The sequence below is a fragment of the Ornithorhynchus anatinus genome, chromosome 16 (assembly GCF_004115215.2).
Source record: "Ornithorhynchus anatinus isolate Pmale09 chromosome 16, mOrnAna1.pri.v4, whole genome shotgun sequence".
NCBI lineage: Eukaryota > Metazoa > Chordata > Mammalia > Monotremata > Ornithorhynchidae > Ornithorhynchus > Ornithorhynchus anatinus.
In genome coordinates this window covers 27,878,563-27,893,817 of record NC_041743.1, presented here as the reverse complement: position 1 = coordinate 27,893,817, position 15,255 = coordinate 27,878,563, and the positions used below count along the sequence as shown (strand labels likewise).

Here is a 15,255-nt window from a genome sequence, read left to right as displayed (position 1 = left end):
ACTGTGAGCCCCACGTGGGACAACCTGATTCCCCTGTGTCTACCCCAGCGCTTAGAACAGTGCTCGGCACATAGTAAGCGCTTAACAAATACCAACATTATTATTATTATTACAGTGCTCTGCAAACAGTAAGCATTCAAATGTGAATGATTGGTTTATACTCCCTGGTTCTCCTGCTATCTCCCTGGATTCTCTTCCATAGGCACCCACCCTCTATCTGTGGAAGTCCCTCAGGGCTCAGTTCTAGGTCCCCTTCTATTCTCCATCTTCTTCCACACTCTTGGAGAACTCATTCGCTCTATGGCTTCAACTACCAACTCTACACAGAAGATTTCAAGATCTCCATCTCCATCTACCTCTTTCCTTCTATGCAGTTCTGCATTTCCTCCTGCCTTCGGGATGTCCCACCAACACCTCAAGCATAATATGTCCAAAAGAGAACGCCTCATCTTCCCACCTAAACCCTGTCTGCTCCCTTACTTTCCCCAACCCCGTAGACAGCACCACCATCCTCCCTGTCTCACAAACCCATAACACTGGCATTATCTCTGACTCATCTCTTTCATTCAACTCACATATTCAATCTGTGAACAAATCCTGTCAGTTCTTCCTTCACAACTTAATTAAAATCCTCCCTTTCCACTCCATCTAAACTGATAAGAACCCAGGTACTCTGATTCCCAGGCCTGGGATCTTTCCACTAGTTCATACTGCTTCTATTTCACTCTGATGTGCAGACCTTTTTTTTTTTTAAAAAAAAAAAGGGTTCATAAGGATAGGCTGGAGTGCTGGAGTATGTCTTCAAGGTAAAGATGTACCCATCTTGATCATATTGGAATATACCTGCCTGGGGCCTTGTTAGAGTAACCAGAACCGGTACAGAGGTTAAAAAAAGGCTGTGAGCCCCATGTTGGCATGGAGACTGTGTCTGATTAGATTACCTTATATCCACCCCGTGCTTAGCAACATAATAAGCACATAACAAATTCTAGTATTTTTATTATGGACTTGGATGGAAGGAGATAAATGGGAAACTGAGAGGATAACCGTGGGAGAAACCCATGTACTGGCAAGACTGGAAGAGGCAAAAATCAAATCCTCCAAGGATAAAACCATCGGAAAGCCCAGAACAAGTTATGATAGATACGTACGTACTGTCACCGAAAAGAATGAATAGCTTGTGAAAGAAGCACTCTGTACACAGGAAGCGCTCAATAAATACCATGGATTGATTGATGTAACAGAACTGAAAAGGCGCAAGAGGAAAGGATGAGACATTATGCCACCCTGTCAGGGAAGTTTGAGCTCAGATAAACTGGCATTTCATTCTCCTTAAAAAGTAGCAGTAGTGCTGGGATAAGTGGATTAAACTGCCCGTCCTCAAATGAATCTCATTACTGGGTAAACAAATGCTTCTTGGCATTCCCTTTAACTGTCATTTTTCAAAGCACAACACAGTTCCTTCCCACTCAGGACACAGAAGCAAGGTTTCTTTATCTCTTCAGCCCAGGATAAGAGCATCCCAGCATCACAGGCAGTGGTACAGTCTGTCAATTAATCAAAGCACTGTGCTAAGCACTTGGGTGAGTACTACAAGACAGGGTTGGTAGATACATTCTCTACCCACAAGTAGCTTACAAATCTAGACAGGGAGACAGACACTAATAATAATTATGGTATTTGTCAAGATATAAATAAATTACAGCCTTAAACATAAATGCTGTGGGGCTGAGGGTGGGGTGAATAAAGGGTGCAAATCCAAATGAAGGCTTTTCTAAACTGCCACTTAGAAGCCTTTCCCTTAGAGAATGCCCACAGTTCCTCAACCCAGACTCGCACTGGCTGTTAAAACACTGAATTCAGAGTAAACAGACCTGACACACCCCAAGGTAAGGTCAGTGGTGGCTTTCTTGCAGTCCAATCTTAGAATTCTAGAGAGAAAACAAATGGCCTGTATTTGCCATAAAGACGCCACTACACCAGATCATGGCATCCAGACAATGGGAAGACTTCCCAGCGAGAGAAACAACCTTAACAATGGATACAAGAATAGTAGGCAAGTGAATTTTCTGATGTTCCTATCAGCTTGGTATATAATTCTCTGTCCTAAGGTCTGGGAAGCCTTTAGTTACTGATGAGAATGAACCATCCCTGTTGCCCATTATAATTATCTTCAGGTTTGATTAAACGACTCAAAATAAATTTCAACTCTCTTTACACTGCAGGGTGAAAATGGTGCCATCAACTTTGTGCCAGTTTTCTCTATTTTTCTCCTAAATGTTTAAAAAAGCAATTTTCCTTCCTCCAAATCTAGAAGCTGGGGCTCATTTTCCTTCTGTTCATCCCTATTCAAAGCTGGGTGTCAAAAATAGATTTTTACCTCATTGTCCTAGTTTCCTCTCATTGTTGCCATTCAGTTCCCTGCCAGCTTCTTGGGTTTGCTTTTTTTAAAATTAAAGATTCAGTTTCCAATAAATGGAGAAAACTAAGCACAACTGGAGACCTTGGACACCAAGCCCAAGAGAGCAGAATTATTCCACAGGGTTTTTCCTTTAAGAAAAATGCTAAAGCATCGGTCCAGTACAGCAGCCAATTACAAACTACCTGATGTTATTTCCATCTATTACTCAAGCCCAGGCAGGAAAGAGCACATAGTAGCCACATATAGATTAGAGGTGTCCTCCACCGCCCCCATCCTCCCCCCTCCCCGCCACCACCAGCCTAGTGCACTGACAGGGGGAATAAACAACCATGTTCACATGATTTGTTCTTCCCTTACAAACCTCCTGAGAGCCCAAAGATTATTTCTTTATGCAGGAAAGTCAAAGGTATTTCAGAGTTTCATGGTTATTTTGCATCTGTAACACTTTATACTACAGAGAAAAGCTAATAAATAACCCATTCTGACAACTGCACGTTATTGTTATTCTGATTTTGCAGAAGAGAATATTAAGCCCATTGGAGATTAAGCAATTTCAACAATGTCTGACAGCAATTAGTAGCAAAAAAGAATTTTTCCAGAGCCTGTGGAACATGCCCATGAGAAAAAAGCAGAAGGAAGACTGGGAAGCAATAGAAGAACTTGAGATTCCAGTAAGAATCTTATAAGCAAGGAAAGATTCTGAACAATCACAGAAAAAGTTTTCTCTCTGAAAAAATAAAGCCGTTCTTGACTATTAGGGCCAATAAATGAAGATAAAATATGAGTTCAAACAGAATCCTAAGCTTCATTCAGCCATCAGAGAAAGCCAGGTTTAACAAAAAGGAGATAGAAGGGAAAAAAACCACCAAGTAGTTCCTTCTGACACTAACCAGGGAGGGCATCGCTACTAAAACCATGGCTAGCCATACTTGAAACAACTGGTTTCCTCTCAATCAGGAAAGTAGGGCTGCAGAGCACCCCCTAAAGGTAGCCTTATGGAGAATAACAATAATAATAGTAATAATACTTGTATTTAAGGACTTAATGTAGGCCAAGCACTATATGAAGCACTGGGATACATACAGGATAATCAGATCCCACATGGGGTTCACAGAGAAAGTCAAAGGGAGAATGGTATATGAATCCTCATTTTACAGATGAGGAAACTGAGGCACAGATAAGCTAAATGACTTGTCCAAGGCACACAGCTATGAAGTGGCAGAGCTGCTATTAGAACCCAGGTCCTCTGACTCCCAGACCTACATGCTTTCCACTAGATCACGCTGCTTTCCACCCCATTAGTTACCTAAGACCAAAAAACAACCTCCACAACCTCCAGCACTTTGTATGGTAGGACTTGGGGGCCAAGATAGGGTGGGTTCTGATCTGGTCTACCTCAACTAGGATGAAGGTACCTGGTTTAATAACCAGTACAGTACTGAAGTCAAATGGAAATGATAAAGCTTTTAGTCCTGTCAGTTCTCCCCATCCTGGCAATAGTAATAGTATTTATTGCATGCCCAGTGCCTATAAATGCACTGTACCAAGCGTTTGGTAAATAGAAAACTGAGAAGTGGCACGATTCCCCACCCACAGGTAGTTCACAATCTTAGTGGCGGAGGCAGACAGGAAACTATTTACATGTACAGTAAAGTACACCTGAAAAAATACACAGTACTTTAGACTGCAAGCTCACGTGGGCAAAAACTGTGTCAGCCAACTATGTTGTACTCTCCCAAGTGCCTAGTACAGTGCTCTGCACACAGTAAGTGCTCAATAAATGCAACTGACTGACTCCCCTGGGGCTGCAATAGGATTAACCGAAGCCCAGCAGCTCTTCACAAGGCCCTCGGAACTGATGCCCATTCAGGGCTACTGGAAGTGTTTCCCAGCAGCGAGCCTGCCAGGTGTCCTCAGGTACAGAACCATGGCTGCCCCACGGAGAGCTACCTGGCAATAAAATTCTTTCCCTCTGCCACCCCCTGCTCAACTTGGAAACCAAATGGGAAACAAGGGCCATTACCTTAAGTTAAAATATTCCTCTTGCAATACCTTCTGTGGAACAAAAAAAATCTACCCCTAATGTGTCTCTACAAGTATTCTATATAGTTGAGAGACTAATCTCTAACAATTTCTTTGATAGGTATTTGTTTCTAACCATCCCATTGGTCACTGACATGATTTTAGTTCCTTTGCAGTAAAACTCAACTCCAAAGGGGAAAATAGCCTTTCAAATTCAAAGAAAATATTCAGGCAAGACAGAAAAGTGTCTTTCTGATGGACATTTGACTCTCTTAATACGTGACAACCAGCAGGCATTCTTTTCCCCTTTATTTGGTTCTTTTCAGGATACTATATTCCCAAATGCCAAGACTTTCAAGCACTGATGGTCTTACCAGAAGCTGAGAAGGGAACATGGTGGGTAACCTTTTCTCTTTGGTCAGACTGGGCGAAAAATCTCTCAGAGCAAAGTTTTAATTCCTACAGTATAAGATGCAGAAGTTAGGACTTTGAAAAATAATCAATAATGGTATTTACTGAGTGTGTACTGTATGGAGAGCACTATACTAAGCACTTGAGCCCAGTTCTAAGATAGGGTAATCAAGATTCCGCATCGAAACCGATTTACTTTAGTGGTAACAAAATTTGTACCCATTAAAAGAGTTTCCCATGCTCCTGAAGGATTTCAATATCTCTGATCAGCAGCTGGAAGAGAACATCAGAAGCTCAGTTCCCTCTTTATGAGTAGAAAAAGGCTGCTGTTCAACCTGAAATGGGCAGATTCTTCACCGCGCTTTAAAAATGACAAGCTGTGAGCAGAGCAAGTACTTTCGCTGCCTCCAGCAAAGACTCACAATCACACTACAACTCATGTGCCGTTGTGACGTTATGCTCTGAATGACCCTATAAGAATTGTTTCATGGTGCTTGATATATCTGTGCATAGCACGTAAAGGAATTTCACTGTATTTTTCCCACGTTTTGGGGCGGATCCCATTTTAAAACATGTAGGCTTAAGGGAAAATACAGCTCAAGAATTGGCTATTCAAAATACATCCACATTCTCCATGAGCATATCGTGGCTCTAGAGTGCTTTACATATGCATATATATACACCACCCCCATTGCTTACTATTTAAAGGTGATTTATATAAGCCCTAAGTAGTAAGCAATACTACGTAGCTCTCTCTAGTCTGACAATGACAGGGGCTGAGAAAGGAGTTTTCTCATGGAAAATTCCTCCCTGTGATCTAAATCTACACAGATTTAGATCTAAATCCAACACTCACAAGAGAACAGAATGCAGGTAAGGTAAAATCTTTGGAATCTTGCCCCAGAGCTGCCTGGGAACTAGAGTTCAATAAACATTGGCTTAGTTCACCAGTCAAACAAAATTACCACTGTCTGAAGCAGCTTCTTTTATTGTTTTAATTAAGGAGCCGGTGTATTTCACAAGGCTTGCCAGGAACCCTGATGTGAAAGACCCACCTGACTGACAGAAGCATTTCAGTCTTTTCCAGTCCCAAATCTGGTCCCTGAAAAAACACAGTCCCCAGAACAGATCGGGAAAGGGAAGCTAGTTCCCAAACTTTTCTGGCAATGGCTTTCGATCGGATTCCCAGGTATGGGGGAGAGGTGATGAGGAAGACACGATAGTATGCCAAAAGTCTGTGTTTGACTCCTATCATTTCAGTTCAACCCCAAAATACTATAGTAAAGTGAGTATTTTCCCATTCCCCATTTACCTTCCACCATGAGCAAGGGGGAAGGCCAAACACATACAAACACCATTAGGAAACATTTCTCAGGGAAGAAACATGGGTTCTGTCTCAAGCCATCACAGTCACTGGGTCAACAGTAACAAAAAACAGGGTGTTGAGAAAAACTCGGGCAAAAATACCCACTCCTCTCCCTGATCTAGTCCCCGAGGCAGACACTCTGGGCCACGATGAAGTTGTAATCGATGAAAAGCTTAATGGATCAGTATTTCTCTGATGTTACAGCTTATAGCTCCCTGCAGAACTGACATATGTCCATTTACGCTGCATGAGGTTGGTTAAGTGGTCATCTGCAAGCACCCTACAGAACTGATGATTCAAAACCCAGATTTCTAGTTTCAATTTACAAACCCAAAAGAAACACTACAGAGATACCTTTCATATCAATCTTTAAAAATCGGCACCCCTTTCATCATTCAATAGTATTTACTGAGCCAAAGACACGGTCCCTAACCTTAGGGAGTTCACAATCTAGCAGGACAGACAGGGAGCCTCAGAAAATATATATATCTAAGAAGTAGATTAAATCCAGTTCTGTTTTATGCCTGGACTTTGAGGACGAAAGCCTAGAAAATGCTCCTTAGCTTTCCTGGTGTTTTTCCCTCATCAGAGCCTGCTCATTTGAACTACCCCATCACATAGAGTTAACTTGGATTCAGAAATCTCACTAAGACAAACTTAGTTCTAAACACATTACAGTGACGTCAGAGCCAAATGTCCATTTTTTTAAAGGAGGAGTTCAGTAAGTACTGCCCCCAGGAATTGTTTGTCCAAATTAAAATCGACAGAGCCGTTCAATCTACTCATAATGAAAACTTACAGTCATTAAAATTGTGGTGGAATCAGTGAAAGGCTGGTCCTCTAATATAAATAATATAAAGCCATAGGCAGAAAAACTGAAGGTTACTAACTACTAGCCAGAAATTTATCTAAATTTGGTTTGATACATTTCATTATTAGGGGTGTCAAGTTTTTCTTAATGGCAATTTTTGAAGACTTTCATCCTTTACATAGTGGCAAAGAATCTCTGAATATATTGGCTACTCTGATGGCTTCTGAACTTCAACATTGTTATTATTACTATTACTATGGAATTTGTTAAGCACTTACTATGTTTCAAGAATTATTCTAAGTGCTGCAGTAGATAGGGAAGCAATGTGGCTCAGTAGAAAGAGCCCGGGTTTGGGGTCATGGGTTCGAATCCTGGCTCTGCCACTTGTCAACTGTGTGACTGTGGGCAAGTCACTTCACTTCTCTGTGCCTCAGGTCCCCCATCTGTAAAATGGGGATTAAGACTGTGAGCCTCATGCGGGACAACCTGGTTACCTGGTATCTACCCCAGCGCTTAGAACGGTGCTCTGCACATAGTGAGCGCTTTACAAATACCAACATTATTATATTATTATTATAGAAGTTAATCAGAATGGATGCAGTCCCTGTCCCACATGGGGCTCACGGTCTAAGAAGGAAGGAAAACAGGTATTTGCAGACAAAGTTCACATGCTCCCTTTTCTGTGACATGCCCAGAGACGGAAGTTGAAGTTCATGGTCAGATGTGGAACATAAGAAGTGTCACTGTTGAATCTGTAGCCTTACCTTCTGGTTCTAGTTTACGCATCTCGAATCTGAAGAGCTCAGTCATCTATCTGCCCATATCTGGAGACTGAGTTACCAGGGAAACCCAGCCCTAATAATATCATTTTGAATTTGGGTAGCTTGTTTATTGTCCAAGGTACTTCCGTGTCAGTTCTCACTTTCTTCTAACCACAACTCAAAGAGAGGCGGGAAAGGCAGGTGCTGTTCTTCTCATTTTATAGATGAGTAATTTAAAAGCCCAGAGCGGTTAAGTAACTAGCCCTAAGTCGCACAGCAGGCCAGGGGCAGAATCAGGACCGGAACCAGTTCTAACTCCCAACCCACGCCCGTTCCACTGGACCACAGTGACTCCCTCCTGACTTGTGGAGAGACGCTACCCTATCTCTACATCTTAAAGGAGTGCATCTGGGTCCCAGCCGCGGCTACGCTGAGACGCGACGCGGGCAGGGAATGCGTCTGCCATATTTTTGTGTGGCACTCTAAGAGCTTAGTACGGTGCCCCGCACCCGATCAACGATCGATCGATCGATTCCATTCCTCAGAACGAGGTATAGATAGCATCCAGCCGGAGTTCCACGGGCAATGCCAGATCTTGGCCCCACCTGTCATTTCCAATGGCTGAAGCCACAGGTGCTTCAACTCCTTCTTCATGATTGGATATTCTGTCCCAACCCTCTCGCCACCCTCCTTCCCCCGGGTGCCCTGAATCTCTAATTAAAGCCAGTCCCATCCGAATATTCCCTGCTGATCCTGTCATCCCCCCGGCCCAGAGCCTACACTTTAAGTCTTTAACGTTGACATTTCCCTCTCCCCTTACAGATGTACACCAATTTACACAGAAGCTAAGCAACCCGACCGGGTTCCCCAGTCTCGCTTCGATCTCCACCGGGGCACTGGAGTTCTAATCTTTTAAAGTAGAGGGTTTTACTAATTATACCCTAGCCCGAGATGAACTCGGAAGTATTGACGATTAAGCACCTTCATTCCGACACTTGGCTTCGGGGTGTCGATACCACGTCAGCGAGCGAGTCGGGGGTTTGCAAATACTCATCCTCTAAGGAATTAATGTCCACGACAGGTCCAACCCAGTCCTTCCGCACAAAGGCCCCGGTGCCAGGCCCCGGCGAAAGCCCGATCGGGCTGACATTTCCCTCGCAGGGGCCGCTCCACCAGTCGGGGCTACCAGGTGGCCACAGGCACATTCCCTCGGCCCCGGCGGAAACATTCGCCAACCCTTCCGCTCGAAATCACCGGCCGAGACGGGCTTTCTCCCGGGAGGGAGCAGAAATGGGAAGGACAGTCGAAGCTGCCAGCTCGCAAGGATTAGGGATAGAAAATCTTTACCACTACAGGAAAAAGGAGGAGGGGAGGGAGGGGAGGAAAAAAAAGACACTGCGGCTTTAAATCTTGCTGCATCGAGCCCTGGATTTTTTCCACCCCTGAGCTGCGAAATGGTCAGGAGAGGGAAGGTGGAGGGAGGGGATCCCTTCCTCTCTCCTGCCCCCCCTTTCAGGCAGCTCTGGGTGGGGAAGGCGCCACGATGACCCCGCTGCCCCATCCTCTGGTCCTTGCGCAGGTGGGCACAGGTGCCCCTGGCACTGGACCATGGCCCGGCTGCCCCGGCATCAAGGTCAAAGGGGAGGTGCCCCCCGGCCCCCCACAAGGTCTGTGGCAAGGGCAGGGGGCCGAGGACCTCGAAGCCCACCGCCCCCGCTCCTTAGGGTCCCCCCCACCCCCCTCGGATGGCGGCGGCGGGCAGGGGTCTCTCCTCCAGCCACACTCACCTCTTGCAGACATGGCTGAGCCAGACGCGGAGGGGCAGAGGGAGGGGAAGGGCGGGCGAGGAGCCGGCTCCCCGCTGCAGCCGCCCGGCCGGAGGGAGCCAGGCTACCTGCCCGAGGCCCCGGCCACAGCCAGGCAGCGGCCAAGCAGCCCCATTTAGCCAGTCGAGGCAGCTGCAGGAGCTGCAGGAGCTGCAGGAGCCGCAGCTCGAGCGGCGGCTTGGGGCGGGAGGGCGCTGCAACCAATGCCGACGGCGAGCGCCCCACGTGGGGCGTGTCCTTCCCCCTCCCCACCCTGGCCCTCGCCCTTTATATATATATAAATATATGCAGAAATAAATATATATATATATGGTATTTACTGAGCCCTTCTTGATGGTATCCGTAAAGGGCTCATTGCGGGCCAGGCACTGCACTAAACGCTAGGGTTGATACGAGCTCATCGCGTTGGACGCCGTCCCCGTCCCACGAAGGGCTGGCCGTCCTTAAAATCCCCCTCTCTCGGGTGAGGGAAGTGAGGCCCGGAGGAGTGACCCGCCCAAGGTCACCCAGCGGACAAGGAGCAGAGCTGGGATTCGTTCATTCAGTCGCATTCGTTGAGCGCTTACTGGGTGCGGGCCACTGATTCGATCGCATGGATCGAGCGCTTGCTGTGTGCAGAACACTGTATTAAGCCCTTGGAGAGTACACTATAGCAATGAAGAGAGACAACGTGGGATCCGAACCTAGGGTCTTCTGATTGTCCGGCCCCCCTCCGCCCCCTTCGACCTTCCCTCCTCTCTGGATCCGTTGGGGGAGGCCGGCCCTCAGAGCGGACAGGCCGTGTCCCTCCTGCTGCGGCGGGAGATAGATTTTGCCCTCCTTCCCGTATCCTACCATCCAGTTCCAAACAAGCTACAGCTCCCTCTTCCCCTTCCTAGAGTGTCCATCCACCTCCCCTGCCCTAATTCCTCCATTTAATAAAACAATTTTTAAAAACCCTCCCCCTGCCCTTTGACATCAGACCGCGGCGGAAGGGAACCAGCTTGGATAGAGCACGGGCCTGGGAGTCAGAAGGATCTAGGTTCCGTACCCGGCTCGCGACTTGTCTGCTCCGTGACCTCGGGCATTTCTTTTCTCTGAGTCTCGGTTACCTCGTCTGTAAAATGGGATGAAGACTACGGGCCCCATGTGGGACACGGACGGCGTCCAACCTGATTAGTTTGTATCTATCCCGGGGATTATTACAGCGCCTGACGTATAGGGAGTGCTTAACAGATACCATTTTTTAAAAAAAAGACCGACGCCACCGTGACCCTTGGACGAGCTGGCTGACCTTGGGTCGAGGCGGAGGGCGAAGTCTCTCCTATCCGTGCCCTGTCATGGGGGCACCAAGAGGAGGAAGGGGCAGGGGTGGCACGCTATGCTACACATGTGGTCCCAAAGCACAACCCTCTGACCTCCCTTTCCCCTAATCCTCTTTCCTATCCTACAGCTTCGAGCTGCAACCAGGCCGGCTAACCGGCCTACCGTGGGTGGGCATGGGGAGGAGAAGGAGGAGAAGAAGGCTTCGGCCAGCAGGGAAGAGTGGTGAGGGAGACGAGGGACGACTTCTTTTTTGTATTCAGAGAGAGCACCTTCCAGGTTGACTAGCAGACAGCCACTTTCCTCTCAAAAAGTGCCTCCCTCCTACTTCTTTAGCAGTACTGACAGTATGAAGTAATAATAATAATAATGATGATATTTATTACGTGGTTTCCATGTGCCAGGGGCTGTGCTAAGCTCTGGAGTGGATACAAGCAAATCAGGTTAGACACAGTCCCGGTCCCATGTAGGGCTCACGATCTCAATTCCCATTTTACAGACGAGGGAACCGAGAAGTGAAGTGACTTGCCCAAGGTTACCCAGCAGACAAGTGGTGGAGCCGGGATTAGCTCCCATGACCATCTGACTCCAGGCCTGTGCTCTATTCACTTCACCATGCTGTTTCTCAATTATATCAGTTTCCAGACCGCATCTCTGCAGATCAATCAGTTGTATTCCTTGAGCACATCCTCTGTTGGAGCACTGTACTAAGTGCCTGGGAGAGTATAATAGTTTTAGTCCCAATCTTGCCGCTTGCCTGCTGTGTGACATCAGGCAAGTCGCTTAACTTCTCTGGGCTTCAATGTCATCCGGTGAAAATGAAATATTCTGAGGATGAAATCAAACAAGTGAAAGCACTTGGGAAAACTGAAAGCACTCTACAAAATCAAGGTATTATTACTAGAGGGCAATATGGCCAGAAAGGATAATGCTGAGTGTATGGTTTAAAAAATACTGGTGTGGCACTTGTATACCAAAAGAGGTGTAATTCCATCGATGGGAATAAATAGTTCCTTCCCTCATCTCCTCCAGTCCCTCCCCACCTGCCTCCTGAATTTCAAATTCTCAGGATATGCCCTTCCCCAGTCCTTTCACCATATCCTCTTCACAATTCTAATTCTGAACAATCTTGGAAGTAGCATGGCCTAGTGGAAAGAGCACGGATTTAGGAGTCAGAGGACCTGGGTTTTAATTCGGCTCTGTCGATTGGCTGCTGTTTGACCTTGGGGGAGTCACTTAACTTCTCTGTGCCTTTTACTCATCCGTAAAATCCTACCTAGACTCTGAGCCCCATGTGCAACAGGGACTATGTCCAACCTGATGACCTTGTATCCATTTCAGCACTTTGAACAGTGCTTGGCCCATAGTAAGCACTTAAGTACCGTAAAGAAAGAAAAAGAAGAGCCAGAGGACCTGGGTTCTAATCCATCACTTGCCTGCTGTATGTGACCTTGAGCAAGTTCCTTCACTTGTCTGTCCTTCGGTTTCCTCAACTGTAAAATAGTGATTCAGGACCTGTATATCCATGGAGTTGCTATGAATCGAAAATAACTCAATGGCACATAATAATAATAACAATAATAACGACCTGTCTTCCTTCCTAAAACCGTGAGCCCCACGAGATACAGGGACTGTGTCCTACCTGATTAACTTGTACCTATCCCAGAGCCTAGAACTGTGCTTGACACATAGTAAGTGTTTAACAAATACCATTGAAAAAAAAAAGATTAAGACCTTCATTTTAGAAACAGGGTTCTAAAGCAGTTGGTGAATGAAGTTGAATGCAGAAATAGAAATGGGATTAGCTCTGAAAGGCAAAAAAAAAAGGGATAGAAATAGTAGTAAAAGCATGAGAAAGAAAAAAATCATCCTTACTATTTATTAGTGCCTACCACGTGCAAAACAATGTAGGCCCTGCTAAATAAAACTAAAAATAATTATAACCAAAACACCCCGTGGCCAGAGGCCTCAGCCCACTGCCCTAGCCTTAAATATATTTGTTGAGCACTTACTATGTGCAGAGCACTGTTCTAAGTGCTTGGGAGAGTGCAATATGACAGAGTTGGTAGACACATTCCATGCCCACAGTGAGCTTCAGTCTAGAGCGACTGGTGCTTGGGACTGGAAATAAAAACCCCAGAAAGAAGACATTATGCTTCTCATCCTTTCTCACAGGCAGGGAACGTAACAACCAACTCTGTTATATTGTACTCTTCCAAGTGCTGAGTAGAGTGCTCTGCACACAGTAAGTGCTTAATAAATAAGAATGATTGATTGATTGAATGAATCTCCTCCATAGCCAGAGTGGTCTTTCCACACCAAGTGGGAACGTGGCTCACAGACTAGGTTGCCCAAAGACCATGGGTCTGAACTAGTCCCTCCTGCTTGGGAGAGTTCATCGTAGTTTTTAAAAATGATCCATGCCCCCAAGGAACTTTCAATTTAGCTGGGGAGTTAGACATTAAAATAAACTACAGGGAGGGAAAAGAAAGCAACCAAATATAAGTTCCTAGGTCTTCATGACTGGTCCCAGACTTCTTCATCACTAATTCAGGGGAACTTCTCAAAATCAGGCAAACATATAGCTACAGTGCTTTTCTCACACCCAATTCAAGAGCGGAGAACTCCTTCGGATTACTCAATTGTAGCACTGATTAAAGAGTACCCAAAGCAGGAGGGACCACCTGGATCTGCTTCTTCAAATATTTCCATTTCATCGATATAAGGCTATAATCATCTAAGTAATTTAGCTGGATGTAAAGCTCGTATTGTGTTGACACTGTGATCTGTGAACTGCCCTCCGAAACGTTTTCTACTGCTTTGTCTAATGCCATGGATGAACAAAGAGCTGGCCAGTCAGAAGAGATCAGAGGCAGTTCAGATTTCTCTCAGCCTCCGATGAAGGAGTTTGAGTCCCGAGAGGGCATCCATCAGATCAGTTAGTAGGTGACCTTCATCTTCAGGTTTATTGATTAGGCGGGATTCTTTGGGGTCATTTTTAATGTCATGATATTTTCAAGTATCGGAACATGGATTTCTAAGTAACAAGGGACAAGTTTTAGATCTTCCTCATTTTTTATGTCAAGGAAAAACTTCAAGCTAGCAGATGATGTTTATGAGAGAGCTTTATAAATAATAACTGTGGCATTTGTTATGTGCTTACTGTGTGCCAAGCACTGTACTACGCGTGGGAGTAGATACAAGATAAGTCTCACATGGGGTTCACAGTCTAAGTAGGAGGGAGAACAGTTTGAAGAAGAGGGAACTGAGGCTCAGAGAAGTTAAATGATTTGCCCAAGATCACACAGCAGGTAAATGGCAGGACGGAGATTAGAACTCAGGTCCTCCGACTCCCAGGTCCATTCTCTTTCCACTAGACCATGTTCTTTCTCTAAGCATTCTGCTTCTGTAAATATTCAATCAATCGATTCATTCATTCATTCAATAGTATTTATTGAGCGCTTACTATGTGCAGAGCACTGTACTAAGCGCTTGGGATGAACAAGTCGGCAACAGATAGAGACAGTCCCTGCCGTTTGACGGGCTTACGGTCTAATCGGGGGAGACGGACAGACGAGAACGATGGCACTAAACAGCGTCAAGGGGAAGAACATCTCGTAAAAACAATGGCGACTAAATAGAATCGAGGCGATGTACAATTCATTAACAAAATAAATAGGGTAACGAAAATATATACAGTCGAGCGGACGAGTACGGTGCTGTGGGGATGGGAAGGGAGAGGTGGAGGAGCAGAGGGAAAAGGGGAAAATGAGGCTTTAGCTGCGGAGAGGTAAAGGGGGGATGGCAGAGGGAGTAGAGGGGGAAGAGGAGCTCAGTCTGGGAACGCCTCTTGGAGGAGGTGATTTTTAAGTAGGGTTTTGAAGAGGGAAAGAGAATCGGTTTGGCGGAGGTGAGGAGGGAGGGCGTTCCGGGACCGCGGGAGGACGTGACCCAGGGGTCGACGGCGGGATAGGCGAGACCGAGGGACGGCGAGGAGGTGGGCGGCAGAGGAGCGGAGCGTGCGGGGTGGGCGGTAGAAAGAGAGAAGGGAGGAGAGGTAGGAAGGGGCAAGGTGACGGAGAGCCTCGAAGCCTAGAGTGAGGAGTTTTTGTTTGGAGCGGAGGTCGATAGGCAACCACTGGAGTTGTTTAAGAAGGGGAGTGACATGCCCAGATCGTTTCTGCAGGAAGATGTATCAGTGGCATTATGTATGATGCCCTCTCTGCCAAACTCAACTCCCTCTCCTTCCTGACCTTCCGTCGGTGTCACACATCAATCATTTTCCAGGCTCTGTTCATTTATTCATTCATTCATCCATCCATTCAATCGTATTT

The 15,255-nt window shown here is 46.0% G+C and overlaps 1 protein-coding gene across 1 annotated transcript in view; it reads right to left on the bottom strand.

Annotated features, from left to right (window-relative positions):
* Positions 1–9,722, bottom strand: part of ABLIM1 (actin binding LIM protein 1) — a 272,448-nt gene extending 262,726 nt beyond the window's left edge. The window contains exon 1 of the mRNA XM_029080393.2: positions 9,581–9,722. Within this exon, the coding sequence (XP_028936226.1) occupies positions 9,581–9,593 (13 nt within the window). The 5' untranslated portion in view covers positions 9,594–9,722. The remainder of the gene's footprint in view (positions 1–9,580) is intronic.
* Positions 9,723–15,255: the final 5,533 nt, after the last annotated feature.